Here is a 19,608-nt window from a genome sequence, read left to right on the forward strand (position 1 = left end):
TGGACATCAGTTTGGAGCTGGTTGCCTGAGATGTAGATAGAGAGGCCCAGAAAGGTGAGGGATGTGTTGGAGATGGCCCAGGTGAACTTGACGTTGGGGTGGAAGGTGTTGGTGAAGTGGATGAACTGTTCAAGCTCCTCTTGGGAGCAAGAGGCGACGCTGATACAGTCATCAATGTAACAGAGGAAGAGGTGGGGTTTGGCACCAGTGCAGGTCCGGAAGAGGGACTGTTCCACGTGACCTACAGAGAGACAAGCATAGCTTGGGCTAAAGCGGGTAGCCGTGGCCACCTCCTTTGTAGGAAGTGGGAGGAATTGAAAGAGAAGTTGTTGAGGGTGAGAACGAGTTCGGCTCCGTGGATGAGGATGCTGCTTGGCCTGCTGTGTTCATCCAGCTTCACACTTGGTTATCCCGCCTCCTGGACCTATCTGTCCTCCCTGGACTGACCTATCTCCTTCCATCCTCCCCACTCACACTCACCTTTACTGGCTCCATCCCTGCCTCTTTTACTTGTCTGTCTCTTCCCCACCTATCTTCTCCTCTATCCATCTTCTATCCGCCTCCCCCTCTCTCCATATTTATTTCAGAACCCCCTTCCCCTCCCCCATTTCTGAACAAGGGCCTAGGCCCGAAACATCAGCTCTCCATCTCCTCTGATGCTACTTAACTTATTGTGTTCATCCAGCTCTACACCTTGTTATCTCAGATTCTCCAGCATCTGCAGTTCCTACTATCTTGATACTTTCATCAATTTCTTTTTTCTGTGTGTTAACAACTTTTGCGGCTCATTAATTTGTGGGCTGGTTTTTCATTATTTGGCTAAAAGGTTTCTAAGGACAGTTGTTGGTAAAGTGTTGGAAAAGGTTATAAGGGATAGGATTTATAATCATCTAGAAAAGAATAAATTGATTAGGGATAGTCAGCATGGTTGTGTGAAGGGAAGGTCGTGCCTCACAAACCTTATTGAGCTCTTTGAGAATGTGACCAAACAGGTAGATGAGTAAACCGGTTGATGTGGTGTATATGGATTTCAGCAAGGCGCTCGATAAGGTTCCCCACAGTAGGCTATTGTACAAAATGCGGAGGAATGGAATTGTGGGAGATAAAGCAGATTGGATCAGAAATTGGCTTGCTGAAAGAAGACAGAGGGTGGTAGTTGAGGGGAAATGTTCATCCTGGAGACCAGTTACTAGTGGTGTACCGCAAGGGTCGGTGTTGGGTCCACTGCTGTTTGTCATTTTTATAAATGACCTGGAAGAGGGCATAGAAGGATGGGTTAGTAAATTTGCAGACGACACTAAGGTCAGTGGAGTTGTGGATAGTGACAAAGGATGCTGTAGTTTGCAGAGAGACATAGATAAGCTGCAGAGCTGAGCTGAGAGGAGGCAAATGGAGTTTGATGCAGACAAGTGTGAGGTGATGCACTTTGGTAGGAGTAACCGGAAGGCAAAGTACTGGGCTAATGGTAAGATTCTTGGCAGTGTAGATGAGCAGAGAGATATCGGTGTCCATGTACACAGATCCTTGAAAGTTGCCACCCAGGTTGACAGGGCTGTTAACAAGGCATACAGTGTTTTAGCTTTTATTAATAGAGGGATCGAGTTCCGGAACCAAGAGGTTATGCTGCAGCTGTAACAAAACTCTGGTGTGGCCGCACTTGGAGTATTGCGCACAGTTCTGGTCACCGCATTATAAGAAGGATGTGGAAACTTTGGAAAGGGGGCAGAGGAAATTTGCTAGGATGTTGCCTGGTATGGAGGGATGGTCTTACGAGGAAAGGCTGAGGGACTTGAGGCTGTTTTCGTTAGAGAGAAGAAGCTTGAGAGGTGACTTAATTGAAACATATAAAATAATCAGAGGATTAGATAGGGTGGATAGGGAGAGCCTTTTTCCTAGGATGGTGATGGCGAGCACGAGGTGGCATAGCTTTAAACTGAGGGGTGAAAGATATAGGACAGATGTCGGAGGTGGTTTCTTTACTCAGAGAGTAGTAAGGGAATGGAACGCTTTGCCTGCAACGGTAGTAGATTCGCCAACTTTAGGTACATTTAAATCGTCATTGGATAAGCATATGGACGTACGTGGAATAGTGTAGGTTAGATGGGCTTGAGATCGGTATGACAGGTCGGCACAACCTCGAGGGCCGAAGGGCCTGTACTGTGCTGTTATGTTCTATGTTCTATGTTCTATGACAGGAGAATCAGTCGCAACCATTACCAAATGAAAAAGGCCCTTTCGTAAGAAAAGAAATGTTCATGAAGAGGAAGATTCCCTCAATTGTACAGGTTGATCTTTCCTGATTGAAACTCAGAGAAAACATCATTCTTTCTGCGTTGCATAACTACTGATCTGAGTGCTACTATTCACTAGTTTTATCGAATGTCCCCCTATTCACTACTGACACCATACCTAGCCATCATTGGTGAATGAATTCCTTCTCTTCGGGGACAACTGAAAGAGTGAAGCTTTCTGATGAAGGGTCTTGGCCAGAAACGTCAGCTTTCCTGCTCCTAAGATGCTGCTTGGCCTGCTGTGTTCATCCAGCTCCACACCTTCTTATCTCTAAAAAGTGAAGATTTGTGTCATAAAATCGCAAAGTCATGTGGATGCTGTCAATCAGAAAATTTGTGTCAAGTTATGGCATTGGTCTCTGACTCAGTAGAATTTATTTCCTACAAGCATTATTTCGCCATTTTAATAACCAAATCCTAAGAGAAAATTTTGTATTTACTATGGTAGTTCAGTTACCCAGCAGTCTCCGCGGTCTCGACAGCTCTTCGTTCACAGGAACCACATCAGTACGCAAGAGCGGACGCCATGGTGAATAGAGCATGCGCGGAGTGGGTGAAGATTGTGGTTGGTGTTTCCTTTCTCTGCCCAGAAACGTTCCAAATAATGCGAGAAGAAGGGAACGATGAATTGAGCGAATACATTGAAGGACTTCATGAACGTTTTCTGTGAGGTACGTAGCCCAGAAAGTGACGTTTGGTCGGACCGTTTGTCCGAAGCGAGGGCGGTTTATACTTTCGCGCTCAGGCAGGGCCTCGGGTAATGGCCGCCATCTTTGTTAGGGATTCAGGACAGCAGAGCAATGTGCGACAGCCATCTTTGTAGGGGGTCATCTTTGGAATGAGTGGAAGGAGCTTGCTGTCCTTTCTTCGTTTTGGAAACAGCCTATCTGTCAAGATTAATTAGCTTTTCATACCCGATGTGTTATTGATGAGGCAGATCAGTAGCACAGAGGGAGAGAAAGGAAGCAAATCCTGCTACCCATGGGAAGATTTACTTCATTGTTCAAACTCTGCTCAGTCACACGAAGACTCAGGACAGAAAATCCTGACCCTGAGTAGACTTCATCCCCAAATCAAGGGACTATCAACCATTAGGAGAGGCAATGACAGCAGGAAATTTATGAAGTCATCCTGGGACACAAGCAGAGCAATGTTGTGAATTTGTATCCTGAACTGACAAGGATGGTGTTTTGGGATTAGAAAGGGAGGATTTATATACAGTGAAATCAAACCAAGAGAAATGTTTGCCTCTTCTGAATGTTTTTCCCTGACTGTCATTGATAGATTTTGTAAACATTCTTTACAGGATTTTCACTGAAGATGCTGTCACATCTCCTATCGCCTAGCTATTTCCTCAACTGTGAGACTTTTTGCTGACTCCATGTTTCTGACATCTTTCCAGACACAGCATGAGATATTAAAACTGGAAATTGAACTTGTTCCAAAGTGAGTATTTTCAAATGTTTGCTGTTTTCTAGTTGAGTCTGAAGAAGAATGGGATTAACAAACTACATCAGGGGTTCGGCAAAGTAGGTACCCCAAGGATGCTCCTCCGTGGAGGTAACTAGAACAAGACTAGTTTTAGGATCAGGGCTATCAGATTTAAAACGGAGATGAGGAATAATTACTTTTATCAAAAGGTTGAGGATCTGTGGAATTCATCACCCCAGGGTCTGGTGAATGCTGTGACATTGAGTAAATTTAAGGAAGAGATAGGCAGAGCTTATTAGCAATGGGTTGAGGAATTCTCGGGAGTTGGCAGGAAAGTAGAATTGAGGCCAAGGTGAGATCAGCCATGATTGTATCAAAGGTGGAGCAACTCAGGTGCTGAATTGCCTACTCCTGCCCTTGATTCTTATGCTCTCTAACTCAATGTAAAACCTTAAGAATTCCACCTTGGCATCTTTCCTATTTTGCATTCTATTTCCTACTTATCTACGATACTGCAAAGGTAAGATGATAATGACATTTGATGTCGGCTTCTAATAGTCATAGATTCATACAGATATACAGCATGGAAACAGACCCATCAGTGCAACTCATCCCTGCCTACCAGATAGCCTAAATTAATCTAATCTCATTTGCCAGCATTTGGTCCATATTCCGCTAAACCCTTCCCAAATGTTGTAATTGTACCAGCCTCCACCACTTCCTCTGGCAGTTCATTCTGTACACATACCACTCTCTGCATGAAAATTGTTCCCCTGTCATCTCAAACCTATGCCCTCTTGTTTTGGGCTCCCCTACCCTGGGGAAAAGACCTTGACTACTCACCCTATCAATGTCCCTCATGATTTTATAACCTCTAACCCCCAGCCTCCAATTCTTCAGGGAAAATAGCCCCAGCCTGTTCCGAGAGCTCAAAGCCTCCAGCCCTGGCTACATTCTTGTAAATCCTTTTCAAGTTTAACAGAATCTTATCTCTCACAAAGAGACCAGAATTAAACATTCTACTCTAAAAAGGGCCTAGCCAATGTACTGTACAGCTGCAACATGACCTCCCAGTCCAATACAAAAAGCACTGACAAATAAGGGCAAGTCTGTCAAACACTTTCTTCACAACCCTGTCTACATGCTCTCATATGCTAGACTCTCCTAATGAGCGGAAACATCTCCATATCCACTCTGTCCAGGCCTCTCACTGTCCTATAAGTTTCAAGGAGATCCCATCCCTAATTCTTCAACGCTGAGTCCAGGTGCAGAATCCTCAACTGCACATCATGTGACGAGCCCTTCATCGCCGGGATCATTCTTATACGCCTTCCCAGGTCCTCTTCCAAGGCCAGCGCATGCTTCCTTAGATACAGGTGCAAAACTGCTCACAATGCATCAAATGCAGTCTAATCTGAGCCTGACAGTCTCAGTAGTACAACTCTGCTCTTGTATTCTTGCCCTTTTGGAATGAATCATAACATTATATTTGCCTTCTAATTGCCAAGCGAACCGCCATGTTAAGTTGAAAAGAACCCTGAACTAGAATCCAAAGTCCCTTTGTGTTTCAGATTTGTGAAGGCTTTCCCCATTTAAACAATAGTGTATGCCCTTTATTCCTATCAAAGTGCATAACCTCATGCTTTCTCACATTGTATTCCAACTGCCACTTCTTTGACCTCTCTTCAGCCTGTCCAACTCTTTCTGCAGCCTCCCCATTTCCTCATCACTACCTATCCCTCCTCCTATCTTTGTGTCATTGGTAAACTTAGCAACAGTGCCTTCAGTTCCTTTGTCCAAATCGTGAATGTATAACATGAATAGTTGTGGTCCCAACATTGACCCATATGAAACTCCTCTAGTCAGTGCCTGCCAGCTTGAAAAATACCCCTTTATTCCTACTGCGTACCTTCTACCTGTCATCCAATCCTGTATCTATGCTTGTTCCTGACATCATGGACATTTAACTTATTTAGCAACCTTCGCCCCTTGTCAAATGCATTCTGGAAATTCATAAAAGGTCATGTCCACTGGCTCTCCTTTGTCAAACTTGCTTCTTATCTCCTCAAAGAATTCTGCAGATTTCTCTGGTATGACCTCCCCTTTACAAAGCAGTGCTGACTCAACCCTATCTTGCTATGCATTTCCAAATACGCCACAATCTCATATTTAATAATAGACTCTAAAATTTTGTGAACAACTGAGGTCAACTTAACTGGCCTGTGATATATAAGGGACTTTGGATTCTATTGCCAGATCCTTTTAAGCTTAATGTGGACGTTCACTTGCCTATTAGGAAGGCAATATAATGTTAGGATTCATTGCAAGAGGACAAGAATACAAGAGCAGAGTTGTATTGCTGCATTTTGTCTCCATCCCGCCTTAAACAGGGGTGTTACATTCACAATTTTCCAATCCCCTGGGACCCAACCTGATTCCAGTGACTCCTGAAGGATCAGTATAAACCTCCATATTCTCCTTAGCTATCTTTTTCAGTACCCTGGGGTGTGGTTTCTCCACATTCTGATCTTTTAGCTTCCCCAGCACCTTCTCCTTAGTGATGGCTGCTGCACTCACCTCTGCCCCCGACTGTCAAAATTCTGGAATGCTGCTGGTGTCTTCCAGCATGAAGGCTCATTCCAAGTACCTAATCAATTCCTGTATAATTTCTTTGTTTCTCATTTCTATTTTGCCAGCCTCGTTTGCCATTGGTTCACTATCCCTCTGACCTCAGTGCCGATACAGTGTGGAGCTGGAGGAACACAGGTCAGGCAGCATCAGAGGATCAGGAAAGGTGCCTCTCTGATATAGAGGAGACTACATCGGGAGCAATGGATGCAATAGACCCAGGTTAGAAAATGTACAGGTGAATCCATGTAAGATATGACTGATTGCTTGGGGCCTTGGACAGAGGTTGAGAGGAGGTAGGGGCAGATGAGCAGGAAAAGGCACATGGCCTGGTGGGTTTGGTAGGGAGTGTGGACCAGGCAGAGAGAGCAGTTCCTATGTAAAGCAGAAGTTGAGGGGGAGGGGGTGCAGGGGTTTGATTGTTGGTGGCCAATGTAGCAGAGGATGAAGCATTGGATTCCGAGGTTGGTGGAGTGGTATGTGAGGACTAGGGGGATTGTATCCTTGTTGTTGGGTGGAGGGGGTTTGAGGACACGAGTGCAGGAGTTGCGGTTGAGGGCATTATGAATCACAGGAGAGGGGAAATTATGGTCCTTGACGTAGGAGGATACCTGTGATGTCCGGGAATGGAATGCGTCATCCCGGACACAGATGCGACAGATGTGAAGGAATGGGGAGTATGGGATCGCATTTTTGCAAGAGGGTGGATCAGTGTAGGCATCGTCAAGGTAACTGTCGGAGTTTGTGAGTTTGAAATTGATATCAGTGTTGAGTCGATTACAGGAGATGACAATAGAGAGGCCCAGGAAGGGGAGGGAAGTGTCGAAGGTAGTGCTGGTGAAGTTGAGATCAGAGTGAAAGGTGTGGGTGAAGTGGTTGAACTGTTCAAGATCCTCAAAGGAGCATGAGACAGACCCCTTCTCCAACCTCTGACAAATTTCCTTTCCCTGGAAACTACCTGCTGGCCTCCTACCCTCCCTCGAGCTCTTCATCTCCAACTGCCATTGCGACATCAATCCCGTAATTCTGTCCACCCTTCTCAGCTACTCCCATCTGTATCCAGCTGAACATGCAGCCCCCCGTTCCCTCCACTCCAACCCAACTTGCTACTAAATCTACTGATAGGGGTGGTAGTATGGTGTACTGACCTCGACATCGCTGAGGCCAGGCTTCAACTCTTTGACACCTCAACCTACTTTCCCCTCAATCATGACCCCACCCCCCTGATCACCATGCTGGCGGGTGGTCTTCAGGGAGATGAAGTTTGTCGGAGGAGGGAGAAGGGGTCTATATGACTATTGGTGCTGCCTTGTGCTCATCCACTTCACCAATGCCATTCACCCTGACCTCAAATTCACCTGGACCATCTCTGGCACCTCCCTCCCCTTTCTGGACCTCTCAGTTTCCATCTCCAGCAACCGATTCAGCACTGACATCTATTTCAAACCCACCAACTCCCATAGCTACCTTGACTACACCCTCTTTCACCCACCCTCCTCCTTTGTCTCGACCGCATCTGCTGTCTGGATGAAGCATTCCACTCTTGGACATCACAGATGTCCTTCTACTTCAAGGACTGCAACTTTGCTTCTCTTGTGATTCATAATGCCGTCAACTGCTGTATCCTGCATTTCTCACACCTCCATCCTCAAACGCCCTGCCCCGAATAACAACAAGAATAGAGTCCCCCGGTCCCCTCGTACCACCCCACCAACATCCAAGTGCAACTCATCATCCTCCGTCACTTTCACCACCTGCAATCAGACACCATCAGCAAAGAGATATTCCCTTCCCCATCCTATCTGCTTTCCTCCGCCCAAGGCCCCAAACAATCATTCCGCATCTGACAGGAATTCAACTGTACGTTTTCTAACCTAGTTTACTGCATCTGTTGCTCCCGATGTGACCTCCTATTTTAGAGAGACCAAGCACAGACCGATTCGCGGAACATCTGCACTCTGTATGCTCAAATCAACCTTCCAACTGCCAGCCATTTCAACTCCCCTCCCAATCCCTTTGCAACATGTGCATCCTGGGCTGGGTCCAATGTCACAATGAAGCCACACAATAATTGGAGAAACACCTTGCATTTCACCTCAGAAGCTTACAGCCTAATGGCATCAATATAGAATTCACGGGTTTCTAAATCTCCCCACCACTGACCTCATCCATGTCCAGCCCACCCTCTCATCCCCTCCTCCTTGACCTGACACAACCTGTCCATCTTTCTCACTTATCTGCCCACCCTTCCTGTTGAACAATCTCCAGAACCCCCGACCTGCATCCACCTATCTCCAACCCATCAACTTGCGCCCAGCCCCACCTCCCTACCATTTTTGAGCTCCCTTCCCTCTTCCTGTCCTGATGAAAGGACCTAACCCAAAACATTGACTTTCCTGTTTCCCTGATGCTGCATTCCTCCAGCTCCACATTGTTTTGATGCTGATTTACAGCATCTGCAGGTCTTGCTGTCTCCTATCCAACCTTACCTATCTCTTGCATACGTGTAAAAAAAAAATCCCTTGCAATTTTTTTTTTCTAGCTAGCATACTGCCATTTCATTTTCTGCCCTCCATCTTATAACTTTTTTCCTTGTCCTCCGCTAGCTTTTAAAGGCTTCCCAATCCTCTGACTTCCCATTAATCTTCACCACATTGTATGCTTTTGCTTTTATGCTGCCCCTGAGTTCCCTTGATAGCCGTTGTTAGATTAGATTAGATTCCTTACAGTGTGGAAACAGGTCCTTTGGCCCAACAAGTCCACACCGCTCCTTGAAGCATCCCACCCAGACTGATCCCCCTATAACCCACACACCCCTGAACACTACGGGCAATTTAGCATGGCCGATCCACCTAACCTGCACATCTTTGGACTGTTGGAGGAAACCCAAGCAGACACGGGGAGAATGTGCAAACTCCACACAGGCAGTCGCCCGAGGCAGGAATCGAACCCGGGTTCCTGGCACTGTGAGACTGCACTGCTAACCACTGAGCCACCGTGCCTCCCTCCCCTTGATACATCGCTTCTTCTTTGGAATGGATTTCTGTTATGTCTTCTGAATTACCCCAGAAACTCCTGTCACAGTCTTCCCTGCTAGGATGCTGTCCTAATTGACTCTGGCCAGTTCCTCCCTCATGTGAGTAGTCACCTTTGCTCAATTGTAATGTGCTTACATCTGATTACCAGCTTCTGTGCTTCAAACTGCAGGGTCACTTCTTCCGTTGCACAGGTTGGGGGGGGTGGGGGTGGGGGTGGGCACGGTGGCTCAGTGCTTAGCACTGCTGCCTCACAGCACCAGGGACCCAGGTTCAATTCCAGCCTGGGGTGACTGTCTGTGTGGAGTTTGCACATCCTCCCTGTGTCTGCGTGGGCTTCCTCTGGGTGCTCTGGTTTCCTCCCATAGTCCAAAGATGTGCAGGCTAGGTGGATTGGCCATGCTAAATTGCCCATAGTGTTCAGGGGTGTGTGGGTTATAGGGGAATGAGTCTGGGTCTGGGTGGGATGTTTCAAGGGACAGTGTGGACTTGCTGAGCTGAAGGGCCTGTTTCCACACTGTAGGGAATCTAATCTAATCTAAAAAAATTTGTGAGCACTGCGCCCTGGAATTTCCTTCACCTTCATCTCCTGAATCAAGTCTGCCTCGCAACACTACACCAAGTCTTGAATTGCCTGATATGTTGTAGGCTCTATAAGCTGTTGCAAGAAAGAAATCTTGTCATCATTCCACAAATTCCTTTTCTCTGTATCCACTGCCAACCTGATTTTCCAAATCCACGTACATAATGAAGTTTCCCATGGTAATTGTAATAGTGCCTTTCCTACTACGTTTTCTGTGCCCTGATTGACTCTCTCTCCCACAACCTGTCTGCCTCTAGGAAGCACGTACAGAACTTCCCTCAGGGTCCCTTTACTTGGCGATTCTTTACCTTTACCCACACAGATTCTATGCCTTCTGACCCTATATCACTTGATAACAATGTAATTTCTTACTAACAAAACAACCTGCCCATCTACCAGTCTTTCAATAAGACACGTAACCTTCATATTTAGTTCCCTGCCCCGTTCGCCTTGCAGCCACATCTTTGTCATGCACACACCTTTGAAATTGCCAATTTCAATCTGCATCTTTTGTATGTTTACCTTTTTTTAATATATTACATGCACCTTCAGTCCTGCATGACAGCAACCCCTTTTTCGTAGTTGTCCTTTCATCTGCTGTGCCTGAAGTTAGATTCCTAACCTTTTCCATACTCTTTGTTCTAATAGTTGTTCTGGGAATTTTATTAACCTCTCCTGAGCTCACATTGCATCAGGTCACAGGCAGATAAATTTCCTGCCGATCATCACATACCATAAGGCTGCTTGCCACACACCCTTGGCTGATGAATCGGTATTCCTCGATGTTGAACATTTGGAGGAAGCACTGTGGATGCCAATGGCACAGAATGTACTTTTGATGAGAGTTAAATGATGACCGTGATGTTCTTACGAACCATTGTAAAAACCTATCTGGTTCACTGTTGTCCTTTCGGAAATGAAAACTACCATCCTTACCCTATCCGGCCTAAACATAATTCCAGATTAATGTGAACGTTCTTGATTCTTAATTGCCCTCAGAAATGGTCCAGTAAGCACCTAAACATCTGTAAGGTATTAAAATGGATGAATCACCTGTCGTTGTGTAGGGCGCTGGAAACTATTGAGGCAAACGCAGTCTGGTCGACTCTCCGAATTCTTCCTTCCCAACGTCTGGGGTTTAATGCCAATATTATCTCACCGATTAGCCAAACAACAGCCTAAGGTATTCATACTCACAGAATCATGCTTTACACACAACATCCCAGACAACACCCTGCCTATCCTTCTGTATGTCCTGTCAGACCCGGCACAAGCAGTGGGAGAGTAGTATATAAATTGGAGGATATCCTCCTGGTAACTGGTTGACTCCAGATCTCATGATGTCTTGTGGTAGTTTGAGGTCAAACATGGACAAGGAAACGTCCTGCTAATTACCGTGCCCCCCACTCCATATCCTAAACACAATTTGGCAGAAGTACTGTGGGTGGCAAAGACATAGAATATTTTGTGGATTTGAGGTGACAACATCACTACTGACTTGGTTGAAACGTGAGGTAACTACTGCACAGTCCTTGAGAAAAGAAAGTTCTGTGTTTGCACGGAGCCTCCTACCATGCTCTCTGCATTGTGCTAAATGTGAGAGCCCGTCAACAAATCTAACAATTCCAGATTGGGCAACCATGATGCACTGTGGGCCTTTAACAGTAACAGACTTGTTCTCAACCAGAATCTGTAACCACATGGCCCAACAAATCCCCTCCTAGCAATGTAATTGTAACCTTTTTGTTCCTTACGTCTAGCCAAATTGATTCTATCCTTGAACCCGCCGAGCTATCCTCTTTCTCCAGCACTGCATTGGTCTCCTTAACCAGTAGTTCCACTCACGTCCTTTTCTATCTTTTCTGAACACCTTATACAGGGGTATATTTAACACCCGTTCATGCCCTCCTTTGAGCCAGTTCTCTCTCATAACTACATCAGAACCAGTAGTTCTCGGCAATCTTTCGGCTTTATGTATAAATAAAAACTTCAGTGATTTACCAGTTTCCTGGCTTGTATCTACTGGAATTGCTGCTGTTCCTGACATACATACTTTTTGTTCTCAGTCCATGGAGTTGGTGGATTTAGTTGAATTTTAACTGAAAATGGTCAAATTACAGGACAGGCATTTATTGCGCTTTAACAGAGCCTTTTAGAATAACAGAATCACAGGAGTGTTCTGGCACAGAAGAATGCCATTCTCTTGCTTTTGCTTTCCTTAGCAGTAACTCTACAAATTCTTACGTTAAATATCCAATGCCAATTTCCTTTGCATATTAAAATCTAGACCATTAATAAAAGTCAAGAAAAGTGAGGGGCTCAATATGGGAGCTTGGGGAAATCCGTTACAAATCTTTCTCTAACCTGAGACATGTCCAATGACAATTACCATATGTTTCCTCTGACTCAGTCAAGTTCACATCCAGATTCTTACTGTTTGCTTTATTCCACGCCCAATAATACTCCTCACAAGCCTGTTCAATGGGACTGTATGGAATAATTTTGGGGAAGAAAAGAATGACAGAAAGTTAGGTACACACCTTATTAATGGAATAAATCCTGCCCTACAGATCCTGCTACTTTATTGGATGGCCTACGCCTTTTGCTAATAGATCTATGGTTGTGTTCAGTCATATGAACAAATTAAGCTCTGACTCATTACCATGAGTACACAATATCCTCAAATCAAGAGACTGCAGACCACAACAAGGGACGATATCCAGCAGGACATATGTACAGTCATCCCTTTATCAGAAGGAGGGGTGTTGTAAGTTTCTGTCCTGTTTTGACAGTGATGAACTTCATAAACTACTTTTACAGAATGTTACAACACTTTGGTCCAAAAAAGCCTATGCTGTATGTAATCTTAAAACTAAACTAGTCCCACTTGCCTGTTCCTGACCCATATCCCTCCAAACCTTTCCTATTCATACATTTATCCAAATGTCTGTGTTAAATGTTATCATTGTGCCCACATTCACCACTTCCTCAGAAAGCTGATTCCACACACTTGCTAACCTCTGTGTAAAACAAATTGCCCCTCGTATCTTTTTCTAAATCTCACTCCTTTCACCTTAAAAATGTATCCCCCAGTCTTGAAAGTCCCCCATTCAAGGGAAAGACACCTAACATTAGCCCTGTGTGTACCTTTCATGATTTTATAAACTTCCATAAGGTCAGCTATCAACCTCCTAGGCTCCAGAAAAAAAGTTTCAGGCTATCCAGTCTTTCTTTGTAATTCAAACCTTTCAATCATGACAATATCCTGGTAAATGTCTGGACCCTCTCCAGCTTAAATCATATCCTTCCTGTAACTGGGCGATTAGAACTGTACGCAGTTCTAAAGAAGAGGCCTCACCAACGTCTTGTATAAATTCAACATGATTTCCCAATCCTATATTCAAAGGACTGACCAATGAAGGGAAATGTGCTAAACAGCTTTTTAACTACACTGTCTATATCTGACACAAAATTCAAAGAATTATGTACGTGAACCCCTAGGTCTCTCTGCTCTACAACATTATCCAAGGCTCTACCATTAATTGTGTAAGTCCTACCTTTGCCTGTTGTACCTCACATTTATCCAGATTGAACTCCAGCTGCCAGTTTTCAGCCCGTTGGGAAATTCAAACCAAACATGACATCAGAATCAGAGAATCACTTGATTGAGCAGAACATGGACATTATCAGCCTTTGAACAATTTATTTGGAGATCACGATCCAGTTCTATTTTGGAAGTCACGATCAGGTCTGGCTCCGTAACATTTATAGGCAGTGTGTCTTTTAAACATTGTAATTGTGCCCACATCCACCACTTCCTCAGAAAGTTCATTTCTCAGGCAAACCAGCCTCTGTGTAAAAAAAAATTTGCCCCTTAAGTTTTTTTCTAATCTCTCTCCTGTTATCTTAAAAAATGCCCCCTATCTTAAAATACCCCATCCCCCCGAGAGAAATGAAACCAACAATAAACACTATCTATACCTGTCATGATTTTATAACCCACTATAAGGTCACGTTTCAACCTTCTTTGTTTCAGTGAAAAATGTCCCAGCTTATCCAGTGTTTCTTTATATTTCAGACATTCCGAACCCAACAACATCCTGGTAAAGAAGGGTCTAGACCCGAAACGTCAGGTTTCCTCTGATGTGGTGTTCATCCCACTCTACAGCTTGTTATCTAAATCCTGGTAAATCTCGTTTGAACCCTGTCTAGCTTAATAATTTCCTTCCAATAACTGGGTGAACAGAATTAGACACAGCACTCCAGACGTAGCCTCACCAATGCTCTGTACAACCTCAGTATAACTTCCCAACTCCTGTATTCAAAGGACTGAACAATGAATGCCAGCATGTTAAATGCCTTTTCATCACCCTGTCTATATGTGTCGCAGACTTCAAAGAATTATGTAATTGAACCCCGGGTCCCTCTGTTCAACTAAGCTACCCAAGGCCCTATTATTAATTGTATAAGTCCTGTCCCTGTTTGTTGTATCAAAATGCAGTATCTCACATTTATCTGGACTGAACTCCATCTACCATTTTTCAGCCCATTGATACATTCAATCGAGATTTCTTTGTAATCTTAGCCTCCTTCACTATTTACAATGTCATCAATTTTGTGTCAACTGCTAACTTACTAACCATGCCTTCTATATTTTCATCCAAATCATTTATATTAACTTTCAGAACAAAAAGGGCCCAGAACTCAATCCTGTGGAACACCATTGATGACAGGCCTCCAGTCTGAAAAACAACCCTCCACCATTAATCTCTGTCACCTGCCATTAAGCCAATTATGTGTCCAGTTGGCAAGCTGCCTCTGAATCCTATGTGACCTAACTTTACTAACTAAATTACCATGTGGAACCTGGTTTGAAGAAACTCACTTCACAATTGTTCATAAACTCTCTCCACAGTCAGTTCAGAACAACAGTTTGGAATCCCTCCTATCTGGCCAGTCAAGGTATTTCATGTTAGTGTTTCAGAACTATAGCGATATCTCCTATTGTTTGAGTTTGTTAGAAGGTTTGGAAACAATTATCCAACACTTTGGGATTTCAGTGCAGGAAGGAGTAAGAGTCAGTAAGATGGATTTACAGTTTTGGGGGAACAAGAGAGAAATGTAATTTATAGAATCTGGAATTCTCTAAATTTTTATCCAGCTCTGGCAGTGATGAAATTTGTTGATTCCTTTTACAGATTATTTGAAGACAAAGATTTACAATGCAATACTCAAACAAGGCATCATGTTGATATCACACGGAATCACTTGATAAATATCAACAGCCCTTGAATATGGAAGGAAACAAGTTTACCTGTTATTAAAGATTTCAAACATCAATATACTTGGAAAGTCATCGAGCCACAGACACACCTGAGGGAGAACGCTCCAGTGAGCTGACTATGTAAAAGAGCTTTGACCGGTATCACAGACTGGAAAAAAAAATACTGTGCACAGCGGGCACAGACTATCCACTTTTTTTATTTGTGTGAGGCTTCAACCAATTACCCAATCTATAGATTCACAGGGACAGCTGCACTATGGAGAAACCATGGGAATGTGGAGATTGTGGCAAGGGATTCAGATTCCAATCCGAGCTGGAAATACATCAACGCAGCCACACCGGTGAGAGACCATTCACCTGCTCAGAATGTGGGAAGGGATTCACTGCCTCATTCAAACTTCTAGCACATCAGCAAGTTCACAGCAATGAGAGACCTTTTAAATGTACAGACTGTGGAAAGCACTATAAAAATGCCTGGGAATTGGCATCCCATAAACTTGTTCACACCGATGAGAGACCATTCAGGTGCCCTGAATGTGGGATTAGGTTCAAGCATTCATCTCACCTGCGGGGGCATCAACGAGTTCACACTGTGGAGAGGCCATTCATCTGCTCTGAGTGTGGGATGGGATTCGCTCAATCATCCCACTTACTGAAACACCAGCAGGTTCATACTAATGAGAGACCTTTTACATGTTCAGATTGTGAGAAGAGCTTTAAAAGCAGCAATGATCTTCGGGTACATCAACGAATTCACACTGGGGAGAGACCATTTATCTGCTCAGTGTGTGGGAAGGGATTTACTCAGTCAACTCACCTCTTAAAACACCAGCGAGTTCACAGTGAAGAAAGACCCTTTAAATGCCCAGATTGTGGACAGCAGTATAAAAGTGCATGGATACTGACAGTCCATCAACGTGTCCACACTGATGAGAGACCATTCAGGTGCTCTCACTGTGGGACTGGGTTCAAGCGTTCATCTGAGCTCACTGCCCACCAGCGACTTCACACGGGGGAGAGGCCATTCATCTGCTCAGTGTGTGGGAAGGGGTTTACTCAGTCAACACACCTGCTAACACACCAGCGAGTACATACTACAGAGAAACCTTTCAAATGTTCTGACTGTGAGAAGAGCTTTAAAAGCAGCAATGGCCTTCAGTTGCATCAGCGAATTCACACTGGGGAGAGGCCATTCGTCTGCTCAGTGTGTGGGAAGGGATTTACTCAGTCAACCCATCTGCTTACTCATCAGCGAGTTCACAGTGAAGAGAGACCTTTTAAATGCCCAGACTGTGAGAAGAGCTTTAAAAGCAGTAATGATCTTCAAGTACACCAACGAATTCACACTGGGGAAAGACCATTCATCTGCTCATTGTGCGGGAAGGGATTTATTCAGTCAACTCATCTGCTGACACACCAACGAGTTCACAGTGAAGAGAGACCTTTTAAATGCCCAGACTGTGAGAAGCAGTATAAAAGTGCATGGGAACTGACAGTCCATCAACGTGTTCACACTGGTGAGAAACCATTCAAGTGCTCTCACTGCGGGACTGGGTTCAGCAGGTCGTCGCATCTGCTGCGACACCAACGGCTTCACACTGGGGAGAGACCATTCAGCTGCTCTGAGTGTGGGAGGAAATTTTCTTGCTCATCCAACTTGCAATCACACAAGAGCGTTCATGTTGTTGTGAGACCCTTTAAATGTTCTCAATGTGAGAAGAATTTTAAAAACAAACAGACTTTGCTGAGACATCAGCGAGTTCATACTGAAGAGAGACCTTTTAAATGCCCAGACTGTGGGAAATGCTTTAAAATGGCCAGGGACCTGATGTCTCATCAACGTGTTCATACAGAGGAGAAACCATTCCAATGTTCTCACTGCGAAACTGGGTTCAAACGGTCATCTGACCTGGTGAGACACCAGCGAGTTCACAGTCTGTAGGGGTTGATTGTTATTTTATTACTATTGTTAATCACATCCAGCATTGAACATATGGGTTAGTGCTGAAGTGTGTAAGGTGTATCATATTTCAAACCTATCACTGATCTCCACCGAACTAGTGAATAACAGAGTAGGAGCAATGCCGGGATGATGGAGAAAGGAGACAGGGAAATGGGAACTCCATCCAGTGTACTCCTATTTCTCACCCTTAAACCCCCAAACCCAGGCAGTGCCCGACACACTACCCTCCATCTCCTGACATGTCAGCTTGTCCCGTGTTGCTGAATGTGTCCCCACATGGGTGCCAGTGGAATAGTCTTTAACAGGACCCTCAAGGTCTCAGGTGGAAAGCAAAAGCATTCAGGCAGGGATTTGAGCCGCTGATCTCTACGTCTGGTGAAACCACATGGGAAACATCAGGTAGAATGACAGGGAAGCTCTGGGGTCGAAATTGGGACTTGATCAGATATTGTTATCTTTTTAAATAGTGACAAAATGCATGGGTTGGAATCACTTCCAACCCTTGTCCACACTCACATCCGGAGGGCCTGCTCACCAATTCACTGATTTCTTACTTTAAGTTTATTTGCTGTTTTAATCACCCTGTTTTGATACATCATGACACACCTTGGGTAGACAGGATTTAAACATGGATCTTCTGTTGAAGTAGGGACAATTCTTCTGCATCACAAGAGCCTTTGGGCTTGTTAGATTATTAGGTCACTAACAGGATGAAAGTCAATATATTTAGCTTGACTCATTGCTGACATCTAGCTTAATTAGAAACTCACCTTTCTATATTGGCGACAGAATATTTCAGAAATAAGATATATTCTGGAAAAAGGTATCAAGGTGGAAGAATCCTAGCAGCTAAAAGCCAGCAAGAATGTAAAACTTTATGAAAGCTGTTGTACAGACATCAGTGTGATAAATGACAACAGATTGCAGTAATCTTGAGATTAGAGGAAAACAACAACAATGAATTCACAATCACATGAATCAGTGAGATGAGAATTGCTCTCATGAGTTGTGACTGGCCACAGCGAGGTATTTGTCAGATAAGAACTAGGATAAAAGAGAGTCCACTCAGACAAGGTTGTGTCTGTGCAGTGAAGAAGAAACAAAGTTCCTGATTTCTACTTTCTTAAATATCAAAGCCTGTTTTTATTTTATCATTGAAACATGGTGGATATTAATTGTGCACAAGTTTAATTTCCATGCTTACAAAGGAATCAACTGGTCCTCACATTTTATGGTATCAATAAACTAACTTATCCAAGATGTTTATCCTTGGAATTGTATTTCTCTGGGACCAAGGAAGGTCAAACTGCAACCTAACATTTAGATTGAATCCTGAATCTGGGCTATCAGAGCCACATACATGGGAACACGAACAGTATTACCAGATGCTTTTCATCCTCAATTCTAAGCATTGAACTCTATGGCTGTGCTTTTGGCTGCCTGGACCCTAAGGTCTGGCATTTCCTGTTTGAATCTCTCCACCTTTCAACTTCATTTTCCTCCGTTCCTACATTTTTATAATCTATTCTTTGTTCAAGATTTTGGTCTCCTGACTTACCACATCCTCAGTAACCTGTGAAACTCCTTGGAACACTTTATATGAAGATCTCTGGAAGTTTAAGTTGTTTTTCAGTGGACCCAATCAATGACTGAGTGAGTGGATTTGTATGAGTGTAACTTAGATAGACACAGCTTGTACCATCTTGCAGTGAAATCTGTTCATTGACCGAGTGAGTGTCTATAAATGTAAAACAGACGAACACAGCTTGTTAGAACAGATCCAGGAAGGAGGAAACTCTGAACTAACAACTAGAATTTCTGTTCTCCACATTTTGGCAAAGGTGATTCTTTCCAATCATTTGCATTACTAACAAAAGTAATGAAAGATGATTAGTTTTTGATGTGAGCTGTTTCACTAGGTAGAATTAGAGTTGTACACTTCCACAGCTAGCAAACTTTTTTTTGTTTGTGTGATTTTGTTTTGTCATTTATGTTTGCTTTTTATTTGTTGCTTGAAACCTGAGATTGTGCTTTAGTCTGAGGTCATCAACTACAATCACTCAATATGATGAATTATCAACTTATGATGTATTAAAAATGATCTTTTCTGTGTCATATGTACAACTGTTGTTTTGACTGAATGCTGTTTACTCCCATTGATGTTTCCTTGAAAGTTGTTCCGCCATTGTTTAAAGAGTAATTGTCCCTACTTTATTGAGCAATGACTGTTGAGGTACGCTCCTGGACATGACCTTGCATTGGGTGATCAATGAAATGGAGCTTGAGTGATGGTCAGGTTACATTGGAAACACCATCAGGGATGGTCAACAGCTGAGTTCTGCTCAATGTAGACATTACCAAAACCAAGACAGAGAAGAACGTCAACAGGAAAA

General features: G+C 43.9%; 1 protein-coding gene across 8 annotated transcripts; it reads left to right on the top strand.

The window, feature by feature from the left end:
- Positions 1 to 2,817: 2,817 nt before the first annotated feature.
- Positions 2,818 to 19,327, top strand: LOC125449027 (zinc finger protein 271-like). Of its 8 annotated transcripts, none has more exons than XM_048524592.2 (5): positions 2,818 to 2,962; positions 3,598 to 3,737; positions 6,419 to 6,588; positions 14,047 to 14,154; positions 15,167 to 19,327. In XM_048524592.2, the coding sequence occupies exon 5, from the start codon at positions 15,509 to 15,511 to the stop codon at positions 17,192 to 17,194; it is 1,686 nt and encodes a 561-aa protein (XP_048380549.1). In that variant the 5' UTR covers positions 2,818 to 2,962; positions 3,598 to 3,737; positions 6,419 to 6,588; positions 14,047 to 14,154; positions 15,167 to 15,508; the 3' UTR covers positions 17,195 to 19,327. The 8 variants fall into 8 exon arrangements, with proteins under 8 accessions (XP_048380549.1, XP_048380548.1, XP_048380550.1 ...); XM_048524591.2 differs by having other exon boundaries at positions 6,419 to 6,572; XM_048524593.2 differs by lacking the exon at positions 14,047 to 14,154.
- The last annotated feature ends 281 nt before the right edge of the window (positions 19,328 to 19,608 follow it).

This window comes from Stegostoma tigrinum, chromosome 43 (assembly GCF_030684315.1).
Source record: "Stegostoma tigrinum isolate sSteTig4 chromosome 43, sSteTig4.hap1, whole genome shotgun sequence".
Classification (NCBI taxonomy): domain Eukaryota; kingdom Metazoa; phylum Chordata; class Chondrichthyes; order Orectolobiformes; family Stegostomatidae; genus Stegostoma; species Stegostoma tigrinum.